The 14,364-nt window shown below is 45.9% G+C and overlaps 2 protein-coding genes across 6 annotated transcripts in view; both read left to right on the top strand.

The window, feature by feature from the left end:
* Nucleotides 1-1,665, top strand: part of ssh1b (slingshot protein phosphatase 1b) — a 14,421-nt gene extending 12,756 nt beyond the window's left edge. The window contains exon 16 of the mRNA XM_019872233.1: nt 927-1,665. Within this exon, the coding sequence (XP_019727792.1) occupies nt 927-1,283 (357 nt within the window). The 3' untranslated portion in view covers nt 1,284-1,665. The remainder of the gene's footprint in view (nt 1-926) is intronic.
* A 3,117-nt stretch (nt 1,666-4,782) lies between these two features.
* The window catches only part of coro1cb (coronin, actin binding protein, 1Cb), a 12,188-nt gene continuing 2,606 nt past the window's right edge, over nt 4,783-14,364 (top strand). The window contains exons 1-11 of one of the 5 annotated variants that reach the window (XM_019872219.1): nt 4,783-5,763; nt 5,863-6,699; nt 9,368-9,567; nt 10,210-10,332; nt 10,458-10,587; nt 11,149-11,330; nt 12,122-12,241; nt 13,298-13,402; nt 13,486-13,631; nt 13,807-13,864; nt 14,013-14,276. In XM_019872219.1, the coding sequence (XP_019727778.1) occupies nt 4,812-5,763; nt 5,863-6,699; nt 9,368-9,567; nt 10,210-10,332; nt 10,458-10,587; nt 11,149-11,330; nt 12,122-12,241; nt 13,298-13,402; nt 13,486-13,631; nt 13,807-13,864; nt 14,013-14,276 (3,117 nt within the window). In that variant the 5' untranslated portion in view covers nt 4,783-4,811. Of the gene's footprint in view, nt 6,700-6,995; nt 7,364-7,538; nt 7,831-8,783; nt 9,234-9,367; nt 9,568-10,209; nt 10,333-10,457; nt 10,588-11,148; nt 11,331-12,121; nt 12,242-13,297; nt 13,403-13,485; nt 13,632-13,806; nt 13,865-14,012; nt 14,277-14,364 lie in introns of those variants that run through there. The other 4 variants (XM_019872218.1, XM_019872220.1, XM_019872221.1 and 1 more) reach the window with 4 other exon arrangements.

Raw genomic sequence — 14,364 nt, 5'->3', positions numbered from 1 at the left:
CCAACTGGAACACCAACAACAGCAACCGGCTGGCCGCCAAGCGGAGCTGCCCGGCTGCGTTTGACGTGAGTAGAGTAGAATCGCGAAAACCATGAATCATTGACACCCACCCTATGAGGGGTTTGTAATTGTCGGATGCCATAAGATGGCGGCCAAGCACTTAAAAACAAGATGATCATAAAGCATCAACACCATCAACATCTTCCTTTCATAACTTTGCTGCTGTGAATTGGGAATTTCTCCATTGCGAGACTAATAAAGGTTTTCTTATCTTATCTTATGTATCTAGCATGTGCAGTCGTGAACCAATGTTATATAAGCGACTATTCAGTAGTCAAATCACTACACACAAAGAAACCATCGCTCAGCAATGGTGTTAGCTAGCACCTTAGCCTAAATGATCCATTAGCACAAGCTGACGTGACATCACACATGTTCCAACTTGAGGAACACCAAGGGTGACGATTGGGACTTTTTGGTGGGGCAAAAGGTTTTGGGATTGCCATAGACGGCCCACAAAGGTCTTCGTCACCGCGATTACACAAGAAACCAGCAAAGTGATACTTTTGTCCAAATGAAGTTGTTAGCGTTGGTCACACAAAATCAGCGGGCCCGGTTGAAAAGAAAAATCCATGAATAGGCAAATACTGAACATGCAAGGTATAATTGTTCCGGAGTAGCGACTTAGGAATGATTCTGAATAAAGTCACAATGTCATTTTTTTAAATTTCTCAAATTTCGCACAACTCTGTTTTTGCTAGAACTGAAGTATCAATTGTTTTTGTGGGTCCAAAATCTGCCTCACAAATTTTTTTTTCTCAAATTTAGGATAAACTCTAATGTTCACGTATTCAACATTTCAACACTTTTAGTATTACTGATTACATTGTCGTCTAATTGAGTCTTTTACCTTTTTCTCCTTGCAGGACAGTGCTAGTACGGGCAACCCTTTAAAAGTCAAACCCTCCTACCAGTCCTGCAAAGACTGCTGCCTTCGTCTACCGCAGGGTCGGCGCTGCGACCGCCCGGCGGGGACACGATCCCACCGCCTCAACCCCTCTCACCCTATTCGACACTGCACCCTCCCCACCATCTGCATCGACCCCCCGGGAACCATTTTCATTTCACAGTCTCTACCGGATCCTTCCGCCGAGGTCCCGCTTCTTCGCCAGAAACTGGTCTCGCCCATGAGTTGTGAAGACCCCACACATGCTTGCAACTCGGCAGACGTAGAAGTTATGGACGAACCAGAGGTCAAAGGACAGAGCAGTTCTCAGGCTTAGTCGGAAATTGAGCGAATCAAAACAGGACGCATTAAAAAAAGTCTTAAGGACCCGTGAACTCAACCCCAAAATATAAATTAAACAAGAATTTAGCAATTTGGTTTGAAGTGGCAAATTGAGTCTTTGGTGCATCCTAGAAAATTTGTAAAAATAGTCCGTTGACACCATTTTCACCAAATGACACGAGTGGGTGGACGTTTCTTTCATAAGAGGACGCATGAAAGGACCAAATCGTTGTACTTTCACCTTCTGCTATTTATGATTTTTGACGCCCTGTTGGAAGCAGGTAAATGACACAAATGGCTTTTTTTGTTGCTCTAATTCATCTGATTTGGATGTAACCTGGCATCTAAGTTCATTTTGAGGATCTGGGAACCCCCCCCCCCCCCACCAAAGAAAACAGCTCCGTCACAGCTCTCTTGTTTTCGTTGAACTGTAGCCTCTCCAAAGACATTGTTTACAGTGTTTGTTTGGCTGAAGTTCCTGTTTTTGGTGTGCTCACACTCTTACATTCACTGTTTCTCACACGCACGCACACACACACAAACGCATACAAAATGGGTCAAATCCAGAGTAAAGGCAAAACCTAATTATTTAAATCTAACTAGTGGAGCAAGCTCGCAGCTCCTTGGGATCCAGTTAACATTGGCTAAGGTACAAGAGGAAGTATTGTCGTTTTTCTTTAAAAAACATATAGATATCTAATTCAAGGAAAATCCACACACCCAAAATTATATGTCCCTCATGGTGGTTAAAGAACACGCAGTCTGATAAAAGTCTGCTCCCAAAAATGGATGGTCAAATGCATCCTACCAACCTTCAGTACTATAACATTGCTAATTGTTCACTGGATTATATTTTACAGTCTTCGGTTTGTTTTGAAAATAAAAGCATGGAAAGTGTGACACCCCCTTCACAAAAAAATAAATAACAGCCGCATCTCTTCTTGTGCCTCCCCCTTGAGACTCTTAATTAAGTTATTCACTTTAAGACGCTTTAGAGGAAAACAGCCAGAAAGAGCGTCACGTTTGGGGTTTTTTTTTCAAGCGATTTGCACAGTAAGTATTCCCCAAATTCACATTGTTTGTATTAAGCATTTTTGTACCTGGTATATTTACATACTGTACGTGTCATGTGTTGTTCCTACTGAATGTTAATTTAAACACGTTTCATGAAGACAGTTGAAACGGTGAATGAAAATCGTCAACGTTTACCGTGTCCTACGCTATAATTTACCGTATCTTCTAGAAACGACGACGTATTAAAAAAAAAAAAAAATGTTAAAGCTACAACCGTGTAACCTTTCTCAAATTGCATACTCTTCATACATTTTAATGACGTTTCTACCCCGCTTTCACCACCTGTGTCCGTGCTAGGTCGATCCTATGGGGGAAGTGTTTACAAATGTCAAAATAAATGTTTAATATTCACTAAAAAGAAGAATTTAAATAAATAAATAAAAACGCAAAGCAGGGTAATAGGTTGTGCGCTCCAAGTCACAAGTCTTCGATAAAACGCTGTGCTAGCGGATGAGCGAGAGAAAACAAAGCCGGGGGGGGGGGGGGGGTGTAACGCTTGAGACAAACTCAATATCGGCGACCAATCCCTTCGCTAGAATCGACATGCGGTGTGCAATCTGTGGTTGAAAACAAGACCACAAAAAAAAAACTGATGTCAAGTACAAAACTAATGTTGGGAAGGCTGTAATGGCACACAAGTACACGAGAACATTAATCGATAACAAAAATGACATAGTTTAGTCCATCGTATTAAATGTTCCACGCTCCTCTAATGGAGCACATTTACGCAAATATTTAATGGTTGACTGTAGTTTAGATTTACAGCGTGTGTTTTGATTGTGTTTGTTTGGACAAACGTGTGTGCGTGTGTGTGTGTGTGTGTGTGTGTGTGTGTGTGTGCGTGTGTGTGCGTGCGTGCGTGCGTGCGTGCGTGCGTGTGTGTGTGTGTGTGTATACGTCACCAGTCGGACGGTTACATTGTATTTGTGCAGAACATATTTTAATCCGTATCAGATTTTTAAAAAGGGCCGGATTCTGATCTGAAGATGCCCAATTCTCTTCTGTTTATTTATTTTTTTCTCCTTACAACGCCGATGCATATTATGATTTCACAATATCACTATTCTGTCATTTGAACCATAAATAGTGAATCCAGCATAAAATGGTTGCTTCCGATTGGCGCTCATTTAGGTTTGATGGCGGTTTGATGAGACTTTAGAAGCAGATTTTTGAGAAAAAAAAATCACTGTATTTCTTCCTTTCCATTTGCAAAAGTACTTGAGGATTATTGAATTGAATACAACTTTATTGTCACATGTGCTGTATGTGTCATGAGTCAGCACAATTGACGCGTGTCATTCTCTAAAGTTTAGTGATGACCGCAAAGGGCCACTGTTTTGTATTTAGCCACCCTCCATTTCAAAATCCAACCTGTTGTTTTGCATATGTAGCGTTTGCTTCCAGGCCTGAAAATAACCATTACTCCTCTACATGGCATTTAACTCAGCTGATCTTTATCCCTGCCGTTTTGCAATAATCTCTCCTATCCTTCACCATCCATCATCCGTCAAGCCCCAAACAAACGGTTGAGGGCAGGCGTCAAGCCACCTGTGACTCGAGCCGTGAATTCTGGTTGACCTTTGCATGGGACGGCGTAACCAAAACAATCGACGGACCAAACAAAGGCCGGCGTCCAAAGCGGCACAGGTGGCAAATTTCGTCACACTCTATGGAAGTACAGATACTTGTACGTGTGTGTGTGTGTTCCTTTTTTTTCCCCACTTTAAAAACTCCGCAAGATCTCAATGAATCCGTCAATAAGATCCCCGCCGTGGTTGACTTTGCCGATAATCATTTCATTTTTTAAATTTTTTAATAGTGTGAAGGAATCCGAGAAAGTCCTAAAAAGTTACGAGGATATTTTGAAAAATAAATCAGCATCCAATACAGATGTCTGTGTTCAAATCTCAGGAATAAAAGTTCAAATCTGACAGAAAAATGAATACTCGAGAAAAGTACAGCCACCAGAAAAATCTACCGGTACTTAAGTACAGTGACAAAGTATTAGTACTAACCGCATACAACTTCACATCGCAATGTGATGCCTCTGAAGGGACACCTGAACCGCTCCAGAAGGTTGCGATGCTTCTCAAAGTGCTTTTCCCATAAATCGGACTTCCCCTAAATTTCAAAGTGACCTTGTCAACCGGCTCTTATCTCACGTGTCCAGTTGCCTTTATTGGCCTCCTGACTCACTGGCTGCATGCGAGCTGCCTAATTATAGCCGGCAGCGCATTCCTACCACGCGGAATGGCAGAAGATAGATAGGAAGTCCTTCGGGAGGGTGTGAGGAATACACCAAAATAGAGGAGAGGGGTTTCAGGAATGGTTTAAAGATAGACGGCGATGCCTGTTATGTGATGTCACTCTTGTTACGCCACTATTAATACATCCCGTCGCCTGTGTCTTTGACTGGTGTGTTTCTGATTGTAAGACAGGACTGCAACCGATGGGTCAGAAGGTGGACAAGATGCAAGACAAGGACGGGGAGTCGTCCGATGGCCGGGAGCAAAACGGGGAGGGAAGAAGCCTGGAGGGTGAAGGAGGTTCCCCCCGGTCAGAGCGGACAGAGAAGCATATGGATCGCCAAATTGAGCAGCCAATCAGGCATCTGGGCGTGAGGGATGGACCTGTGACTACAACAGAAGAGGCGGTGGGTGGAGAGAGGGAGTGTCGGCATGACACTGGTACCGCTGAGGACTCAAAATGTGGTCTGAACTTCAGCGAGACCGGACAAACTTTGGAGCCTCAGAAAAGGGCCGTAGCCCGTAAAAGGTCTGCGGCGATGGAGGCCGGCGGAAATGGATCGGACAGAAGAGATACATGCGAACTTCCGAACGAGCAGGACTTTGTGCTTCTCGAACAAGATGACGCTCGTGTGTCGCCTGCTGGAGAAAGCGCCATCTGTTTCAGCCGCGAGACCAAAACAGAAGACGATCGTCAATCAGCCGTCGGGAATGGAGTCAAGGTAGATGCCACGCAACCATCCGCGGGATGCCTGCCGGAGAAGATTCTGGGTCAACGTTTGGTGGACGTGACAGATGGCGGATTGAGTCATATCGAGACAACCGGGAGAGGCGACATGCGGCACGTGGGAGCAACAAGCCACAACGAGGCGGCAAAGACGGCGTTCAAGACGGATGCTGACGGAGTTCAGGAGGCAGACCGGTGGAGTTGTGAAACCTCCTCGGAGATGTTGGGCAATCTAGGGTCGGTACACAAAACCCAAGGGGACGTTGTTGGGACACATCAGGGCAGGTTTGCCGGTGCAGTCAAAGGAGTCACGAGAGGGGCTAGCCAAACCTTCTCCAGAGAGTCGACCTGCGAAACCCAGATACCTTGTTCAAGACAGTCTCTGGACCTGAGCGATTCCATTTGTTGTAGCCCAAAAGGCTGTGAAGGTAGGTCACATTTTGCACAGCTTACAAAAGAGGCAGATCCGCTTTGTTTTTCTGCGGTGGTCACCCCTCCACCTTTAACTCATCTCATGTCTGAGAAAGAATTCCCAAGTGTCCAGATGTTACCGGATGTCACAGCAGAGGAGAAGCCAAAAGCCAAAGGTCCACCTCCACCGGTTCCCAAAAAACCCAAAAACCCATTCATCAAGCTCAAAACGGCTCAGATAATGTCCGGTGAGAGACGAGGCAAAGATCACCTCCGTTCTGAAGAAAAGGCGAGGAGGAGACACACTGTCGATGTTCACAAAGGCTTCCTAAATAGCGGCCCGACCAATCAGGACATGTGCGCGTCGTGGGACGAGAGGAGCGGCTACGGGAGTCGATCCGACATGCGTCGTCTGTCGGTGGAAATCAGTCCTGGGGAGCGTTTGCCGCTGGACCGCCTGGACAATGAGTACAGAGGATTGGTCGACTTTGACTACTGCGCCCGAGTAGCGCAATTGTCTCCGGATGAGGATCCCGTGGACTTGGACATGTTGCAGAGGAGAGTATTCCTGGAAAGACGGAATCGATATAAAAAAGTGTCACCGCCACCTGTTGCGAAAAAGCCCCGAAATCCGTTTGTCTCAGAGGTCGAGTTTGACCACGAAACCCAACAGCCTTTGAGACGAGCGCTTCTACCTGAAAGGACAAACCCACTGGACAATGCTACCGACCGCAAACCGAATCGAGACGCAGATTCCTACAAGCCAGTGTCAGAACTGGTCAAGGAAACTAGAAACAGAAGTCAGGACTGGGATAGACCGGAAGGGGCCAAAACCGAGGCGAGAGTAGCAGTGCAGAACTCGGGCGTCAAGGTGTCCCAGATGAAGAATGCCTTTGATGTCCCAAAGAAATCCAAAGAAAGGCCGCAAGAAAACCAGCCGTCTCCAAAGAAAGGTAGGATGTTCTCCAAAAGGTGTCATCACCTAGAAAATCTGACTTGCAAATAGTCCGTGGTGTCGGGTGCTCTCAGCTAGATAGGCCCTAGTTGCCCATGACCCAGATGACCATAAGCGGTATGGATAATGGATGGATGGATGTTATGTGCTTTATATTTTACAATGACAGATGTGTTCTTCTATTGATCCAGTTGCCCCTATATATCTTTTGATCTAGTTTCCCTCAGCATCCACCCATCCTCCTCCCCGAAGCCACCACCCTCTTCCCGGCTTTGGCTTTCCCCCCTCCCCTCTCGTCTCCATTCACACATTCGTGGCTAGCGGCTCCGTGTGCGCATGTGCAGTAGCCCATCGCCAAACCCCATTGAATGTAATAACCGTGCTTTTTGGGGGGGGGAAAGAAGGACAAGCGACACTTTCATGCAGGTGATGAGAGCAAAGGGGATGCGAAATTCCACACCCAGCATCCTGACACACGGGCAATCATAAGACGAGGAAGGAGGGATTTTAAGGACAAATATCAGGCGTTTTGTGTGCGTGCGTGTGTGGAGACAAGGGATACTGGAGGAACGTCCTGCAGGATAAGGGCGCGCCTAAAAACTCCACACATTCATGTGTCGTGATTGACTGTCCTCGGGAAAGAATTGCATCGATTTTTGGAGGTAAGAACAGCAACGATGTGTGGTTTTTACTTTGCTTTGGAGCTTTTTTGGGGGGGAGGGGGTGTTTTACGTGTCGGTTGGGGGGCTCCGCAAGACCCGTTAGCTCGTAGGCTGGGCTGGGCTGGGTGGAAATATCTGCACTTGCGTCAGCTGGCGGCGGTCCACCGCGGCTAGCAGCTAGGCGGCTAGGCTAGGCTAAGCTAGGCGAGGCTAGCCCGCCAGATGCCCAACACTGGGGGCGGCAGCCCGACCGAAAATGTCGCACGTTTCTTTTTGTAGTTGACACACCAAAATATCACTCTCTCACTTTGTCATTTATATTCAAACAACATAGCATTTGATGTGAAACGGCGATTTCTTGGTCCACGACTGCTCCGGAAGGAACCAGCGAGCAGCTGCCAGTCGGTCGGGCGGAGCGAAGCGGTTTACCGCTGGAGTACTTAACATGTCCAAAATCCGGATTTAACGTAATATTTCATCTTAATGGCACTAAATATATAAGAACAACAAAATGTTTTGGGCAAGGATCTGGGTATCTTCCTCGACATCCACCCGACCCCGTTCAATAGGTTTTACGAGAATGTTAGCTCGGGTATGCTAGCCAACTCGCTAATAAACACGTCCCGTGTAATTTCAACGGATTCACATACACACTACATGGTTTCTAACTGACCCCAGATAGGTTTAGCGTCCGTAAAGTGTAAGCAAATCGATTAAAATGACGAACACGAGTCTCGCTTCGGTGGTGGCTAACGCTATCGGCTAGTCACCATTGTTTTAGTTAGCCCGGTGCAGATGTTGCCTCCATAATGCTTCACATCTGTCGGCAGAGACATTGTGTTAAAAAAAAAGTCAGAAGTAACAAGACACACTCAAATAAAGTCAAACGTGGGGGATTAAAACATCCCACATATTTGGATTTGTCCACACGAGTAATGGTGATATTGTGTAATTGAGCCCCTTTGTCATAATGATCCATACTAGTAATTTTAATATCGGCAGAATTTGGGGATTTCTGTAGATCGGCATTACCGTATACCACACACTATCCTTGTCCTATCCCATCCTGTTCTGCCCTGTCCCATCTCATCCTGTCCTCTTTACTACCCATTACATGCTTTCTTCACATGACATTGTACTCCCCGGCTCACTACCCCTGCCCTATTGTGTTAGTTTATATTTGTTTGATTTTTCCCTGTCACCGTAATCAGTTCAAATTAGATATGGTATAACGTGTCCAGTCATCTTAAATAATAAATTGACAAAATATTGACAAACTCGCTGTTATAAACAACTGTGAGGCCTGCACAAATGAAACATCTCTCTCAAATCCGTGCACAGACAGAAGTATAAGCAAGATTGTCCCATTTTGACCTGGGAGTGTTGACATCTTGGCTTACTTAAGCTAAAACAGTAACGACTTTGCCTAAGTCTGTGTTAATGAACATAAATATACAGTACACATTGACATTTGACGTTTGTACTCGGCATGCGGTGTGTAATGTGTTTTCTAACACTGATCACCATAAAAGCTTACCTTCAACAAAGTGTTTGTGAAAGCCACAACCTCCCTCTGTTGTATTCCTTGGCAAACATTCATTTTCCTAAATTGGCGCAGGTAAATGATGAAATTAGACTTTGTCGCTCCCATCTGTTTTGTTGCAGCCGAAGGCCGCAAATGAATTAACCTTTTTTGACATTTGCTGTCAATGCAATTTCATTATTCGAACCTGAATAAGCACTGGAGCAAAACATCCCATCTGATTTCGATATGGTGGCCACAGCCGTGTCCAGAAGTGGCTCACTTGTTTTTGCAACTTAGTTGTCGTTTTTTTTTTTTTTTTTTAGTATGTGGATCTCATTGGAAAAGGTTTGGGCATCCCTGCTTTCAAAAATTGGCATTGTACAGTCGAATCTATGAAAAAAAAGGAGATTGTATACACATGGTGTCCATGTGGCACATTGCATCCACTGACGCTTTGTCTGTTGGGGACCCTTTGGCAGACATGTTGCGGCGAGTTGTGCGACAGAGCAAGTTCCGCCACGTCTTCGGCCAGGCGGTGAGAAACGACCAATGCTACGATGACATCCGCGTCTCCCGAGTCACATGGGATAGCTCCTTCTGCGCCGTCAACCCCAAGTTCGTCGCCATCATCATCGAGGCCAGCGGCGGCGGTGCCTTCCTTGTCCTGCCTTTGCACAAGGTCAGCAATTAAAAATCCAACCCAAGAAATGGACAGAGAATACAGTGAAGCTCCGATCATATAATATGGGTTTGTTAGCTTTGAGAACGCATGCTTAATCAATGCCAGTGCCATAAAAATGCAGATAATCAATGTCTGCAGTGTTGTGTTCCAGTTACACCAATGAACATTTGATACTCTCAATGGGGGGAGGGAGACATAAAGTTCGACTACTGGCCTCATGATGCTTTCCGTGTCATCACTTGGACTTAATGAGCCGTGGCATCGCCATAATCTGAGGCGGCCTCATCGTTCACAGGCACAGCTGAATAAAATTCCTCTGGTTACAGGATGAATATGGATCGATAGGACTGTTTGACTGAGATAGATACATTCCGGTTTTTATAATCAATCATTCGAGTCAATATGTTGAATGGTGTTCACTTCTTTCCACGTTATTGCATTTTTCACATTGGATTTAAAAAAAAAAAAATTAATCAATGGGGAGTTGCCAATATATGACAAAGGAAAAACCACCCCGAGGTCGTATGAATTCGTCGATTTAGCATTTTGACAACACTTCTACCTTAATAATTGCTAAGTATGAGATCAATACCCAATCGACTTAATAATGAAGGCTCACTCCCCTGGTGTCTCTCGTAGACGGGGCGCATCGACAAAGTGTTCCCTACGGTGTGCGGACACACGGGTCCCGTGCTGGATATCGACTGGTGTCCTCACAATGACCTCGTCATAGCCAGCGGCTCCGAGGACTGCACCGTTATGGTAAGAACGCCCTTTTTGGTCTCGACTCAGTCACATGATTTGTGCAATAAACATCTTTGTTTATCATGAGCTGTCATCGTTTCCACATTAAGCTTTTCATTTATTTATTTTTTTGCACGTTCCAGGTTTGGCAGATCCCAGAGAACGGCCTGGAGTCTCCCCTCTCCGAGGCCGTGGTGGTTCTGGAGGGTCACTCCAAGCGGGTGGGCATCGTGTCCTGGCACCCCACCGCTCGCAATGTTCTCCTCAGCGCCGGTATGCTTTTGTTTTTGCTTTGTCTCATTTTGCTAGCTTTGCACAGCTGGGCTCCAAAGCCCCAAATAAACTCAGCCGTTTTATTTGGTCCCGTGTGGTAAAGACGTAGTCAATTTTCACATCTTAACTGATTTTTTTTTAAATGTGAGAGACTCCACGCATGAAAGAAAATGCTTTCCAAAGCTCTTGTTGTGGATGGTGTACTTGAGATGAGAGCACACTGTGTGCCACAGGGCACGATTCGCAGCCCGAGCATTTTCTAAGTACGTTATCTTTACATTTACTGTTGTTGGACCACAACCACTTTCCGAGCATCTTGAAGAGGAAAAATCACTTTGACAACACCCCACACCACGGGATAATCACTCAGGATGATCTTTTAGAGACATTCAACAATCAAACCTTGTTGACTTTAAACGGAAATGGGACAAAATACGGCCCAATTATCCGTATGTCTGTTCTTTCGAGACATCTGATAATCGCACTTGTGCAGACTTCGATCAAAAGGGAGTAAATGACGACATTTGTCCTGATGAACAGTCTTTGCGTCCCCCGTTTTAGGGTGCGACAACCAGGTGGTCATCTGGAACGTAGGCACGGGCGAAGCGATGATCACCCTGGATGACATGCATCCCGACGTGATCTTTAGTGTCAGCTGGAGCCGCAACGGCAGCCTCCTGTGCACTGCTTGCAAGGACAAAAAGGTCCGCGTGGTGGACCCCCGCAAAAAGAAGATCGTGGCGGTGAGTGGAATGACAACCACTTTAACTGTCGGTGGGCGGGGGGGCGTGTTCTGAAAACGGTAAACGTTTCATCGAGAGTAAAGATGCTGTGCCCACGATTATAGTTTTCTGGCTTGTTTCCATCTTCATTCCCTGTGGCCTGACTGAATGAAGCCCCTCTACTCACTTCGACACAGTTCAACGGCGGCAAAATGCCGCAAGATGGTGACAAAGCACTCCTTTCCTGTTTTGCACTGGCATCGGTATCAAATCGTCTTAGAATCCTTTTCCCTCGAATTATTGAGGAATTGGATTGTGTCGCTTGACTGCAGTATCGACTCTCCGCCACTAGAGGGTGTTAATACGCTTTGAAACAGCGACGAATCACTCGAAAATAAGCTGTACAATGGCATTTTATGGAGACTGCAAATATCTTTGCACCATCTGCAACCTGCCGTTAGAGAATCGAAAAAGTCTCCTTGATTTTAAAGTGTCACTCAATGAACACGAATATCATGGTCTCAGCCAATCAGAGAGAGTGAAAAGAAGGACCCTCCTTTGATTGGTTCCGGTCCTGATAGTCTTGGACGTTTTTTTTTTTTTTAATTTTAGTGTGCAGTCAACATGGTCGGCGACTCACTTGTTCGGATAAACACGTGGAGTTGCTCCTCCATGTCACGCATTCCCGTCAGGGTTCGTTCAAGGTCGCAGATGTTCGCCAAACGGTCGCCAGACGTTGGCCGACAGTTTTAAACAAAACCGGTTCCCCGCTATGCCCGCCTCAGTGTGACAAGTGCGTTTGTTGTTTTCAGGAGAAGGACAAAGCCCACGAGGGAGCTCGGCCAATGCGAGCAATCTTCCTAACAGACGGAAAGATCTTCACCACTGGATTCAGCCGCATGAGCGAGCGCCAGCTAGCGTTATGGAAAACCGTAGGTCACCTTTCCTGGAATCTGACTCAAGTCACGTTGGGCAGCTCCACTGGGGTGCGCCGTAGTGCAAAATGGAGCCTGCGCTGTAACACACCAATTGTTGGTATCCTTCTGTCAGAGCGGGTGGGCAAACTATGGCCCGAGGGCAGGCGGGGGGCACATTAATCCGACCCATCCTGCATTGACAAAAAAAATCTTTCAGTATTTGTTGCAGTAATTCGGCCGGGAGGTTTCCCCACCTAAATAAGGTTCATTTAAATGTGTACTTCATTTTTTGATGTATTTTGTATTTATTTATCTCATTCAAAAAAATTGGGTAATTTATTGAAAAATGAATTTTTAAAAAAGGGAAGAAATACATTGGAATAAATTTACATTGAGAAATTATTTTATTAAATTATTGATTAGTGACACAAATGTTTTTAAATATAACATAAATATATATATATATATTATATATATATTCTTAATAGAGAGTGAATTCTATTTTATTATATTAAATAATACAATATTATAGACTGCAGTGGAAGTGTAGTGGCCAGCACGGGGTTCATATCGGAGACAGGATCATCTGCGCCCGCCCCCAAGCCCCCACCGACTTGGAGCCTTTGAAGTTTTCCAGTGCCGGATGAATGGGTGTGTGGTTTCAGGAAGCGCGTCCGGTAGACAAAGTGTGCGCCAAGCACATCCCAAGTCGCATAAAACCGAAATGGTCGCAAACCTTTTCAATGTTCTCAGTTTCAGCACTTCTTCAGCCGTTATTGTCAAACATGTAGGCAGTGCAGTATTGATTGAGAAACAATTTTCTGAATTCACTTTACAGGGTCGTAACATTCAGCCATCATCCATTCTCAGTACCGCGTTATGTGAAAAAAATTACACGTGCCATTCATTTAACCCTTTGAGGGACAGCGGTTACGACAGCGGACAGCTTGTCATGTTCTTAGGTTTCAGGGTGCGCGAAAGGGTTAAAAAGCGCACCGATTGGTGAAAAGTAAATGTCAAAATGACATTTTTGTCAGCATGTTAGCTAAGTATACTAAATTGTGCCAGCAGGACAACATGGAGGAGCCCATTTGCGTTCAAGAGATGGATTCCAGCAACGGTGTCCTGCTCCCCTTCTTTGACCCCGACACCAACATAGTCTACCTGTGTGGAAAGGTGAGCATCGGCTTGTCTTCTGTCCGCTGTCCTCCATCATCATCATCATCACTCACGGTGCGGGCGCCGGCCCCTTTCCTCAGGGCGACAGCAGCATTCGGTACTTTGAGATCACGGACGAGGCTCCGTACGTCCACTACCTCAACACCTTCTCCACCAAGGAGCCGCAGAGGGGCATGGGGTACATGCCCAAGCGCGGACTCGATGTCAACAAATGTGAAATTGCCAGGTATGGGGGCCATTCGGGGCATTTTCACCATGTTTCTGGGAGAGATGGGGACCGGGCTCATAATTCACGCAGTTTAGAACGACTTTGGGGAACAAAATGTACTCCATACCGTATCTTGACGTGAACTGTGATAGAGTTGGCTTCACTGGATTGATTACAAATTTCCCCCTTTCAGGTTCTACAAATTACAGGAGAGAAAATGCGAGCCGGTCATCATGACTGTCCCTCGGAAGGTGAGGGAAAATTAATTTACTCAATTGCAGTGAGGTCCCACCATGTATTATGTAGGCAATGTTTATTCGTTTGTATAAATGCTTAAAAAATGTTTTTAACAAGAATATTATATTTGTGACTTACCCATTGAAACCTGCCGCCTGTCAGTCGGACCTGTTCCAGGACGACCTATACCCGGACACGGCGGGGCCTGACCCCGCCCTGGAAGCGGAGGAATGGTTCGCCGGCAAGAACGGTGGCCCGGTCCTCATCTCGCTCAAGGACGGCTACGTGCCCACTAAGGGCCGAGACCTCAAAGTGGTCAAAACCAACATCCTGGAGGGCAAAGTTGCCTCCGCCGCCGCCAAGGCCGAAAACGCCTCCAATGTCCAGAAGAACCTTACATCTCATGCTCCCGCTCAGCCGGCAACAGTGAGTCAATGCTAATTTTCAAATCGGTGTGTGTGAGTGTGTGTGTGTGTGTGTGTGTGTGTGTGTGTGTGTGTGTGTGTGTGTGTGT

Source organism: Hippocampus comes, unplaced genomic scaffold (genome assembly GCF_001891065.2).
Source record: "Hippocampus comes isolate QL1 unplaced genomic scaffold, H_comes_QL1_v1.1 scaffold260, whole genome shotgun sequence".
NCBI classification, from domain to species: Eukaryota; Metazoa; Chordata; class Actinopteri; order Syngnathiformes; family Syngnathidae; genus Hippocampus; species Hippocampus comes.
Note: the sequence above shows the minus strand (reverse complement) of the source record. Positions and strands in the feature narration are given on the sequence as shown.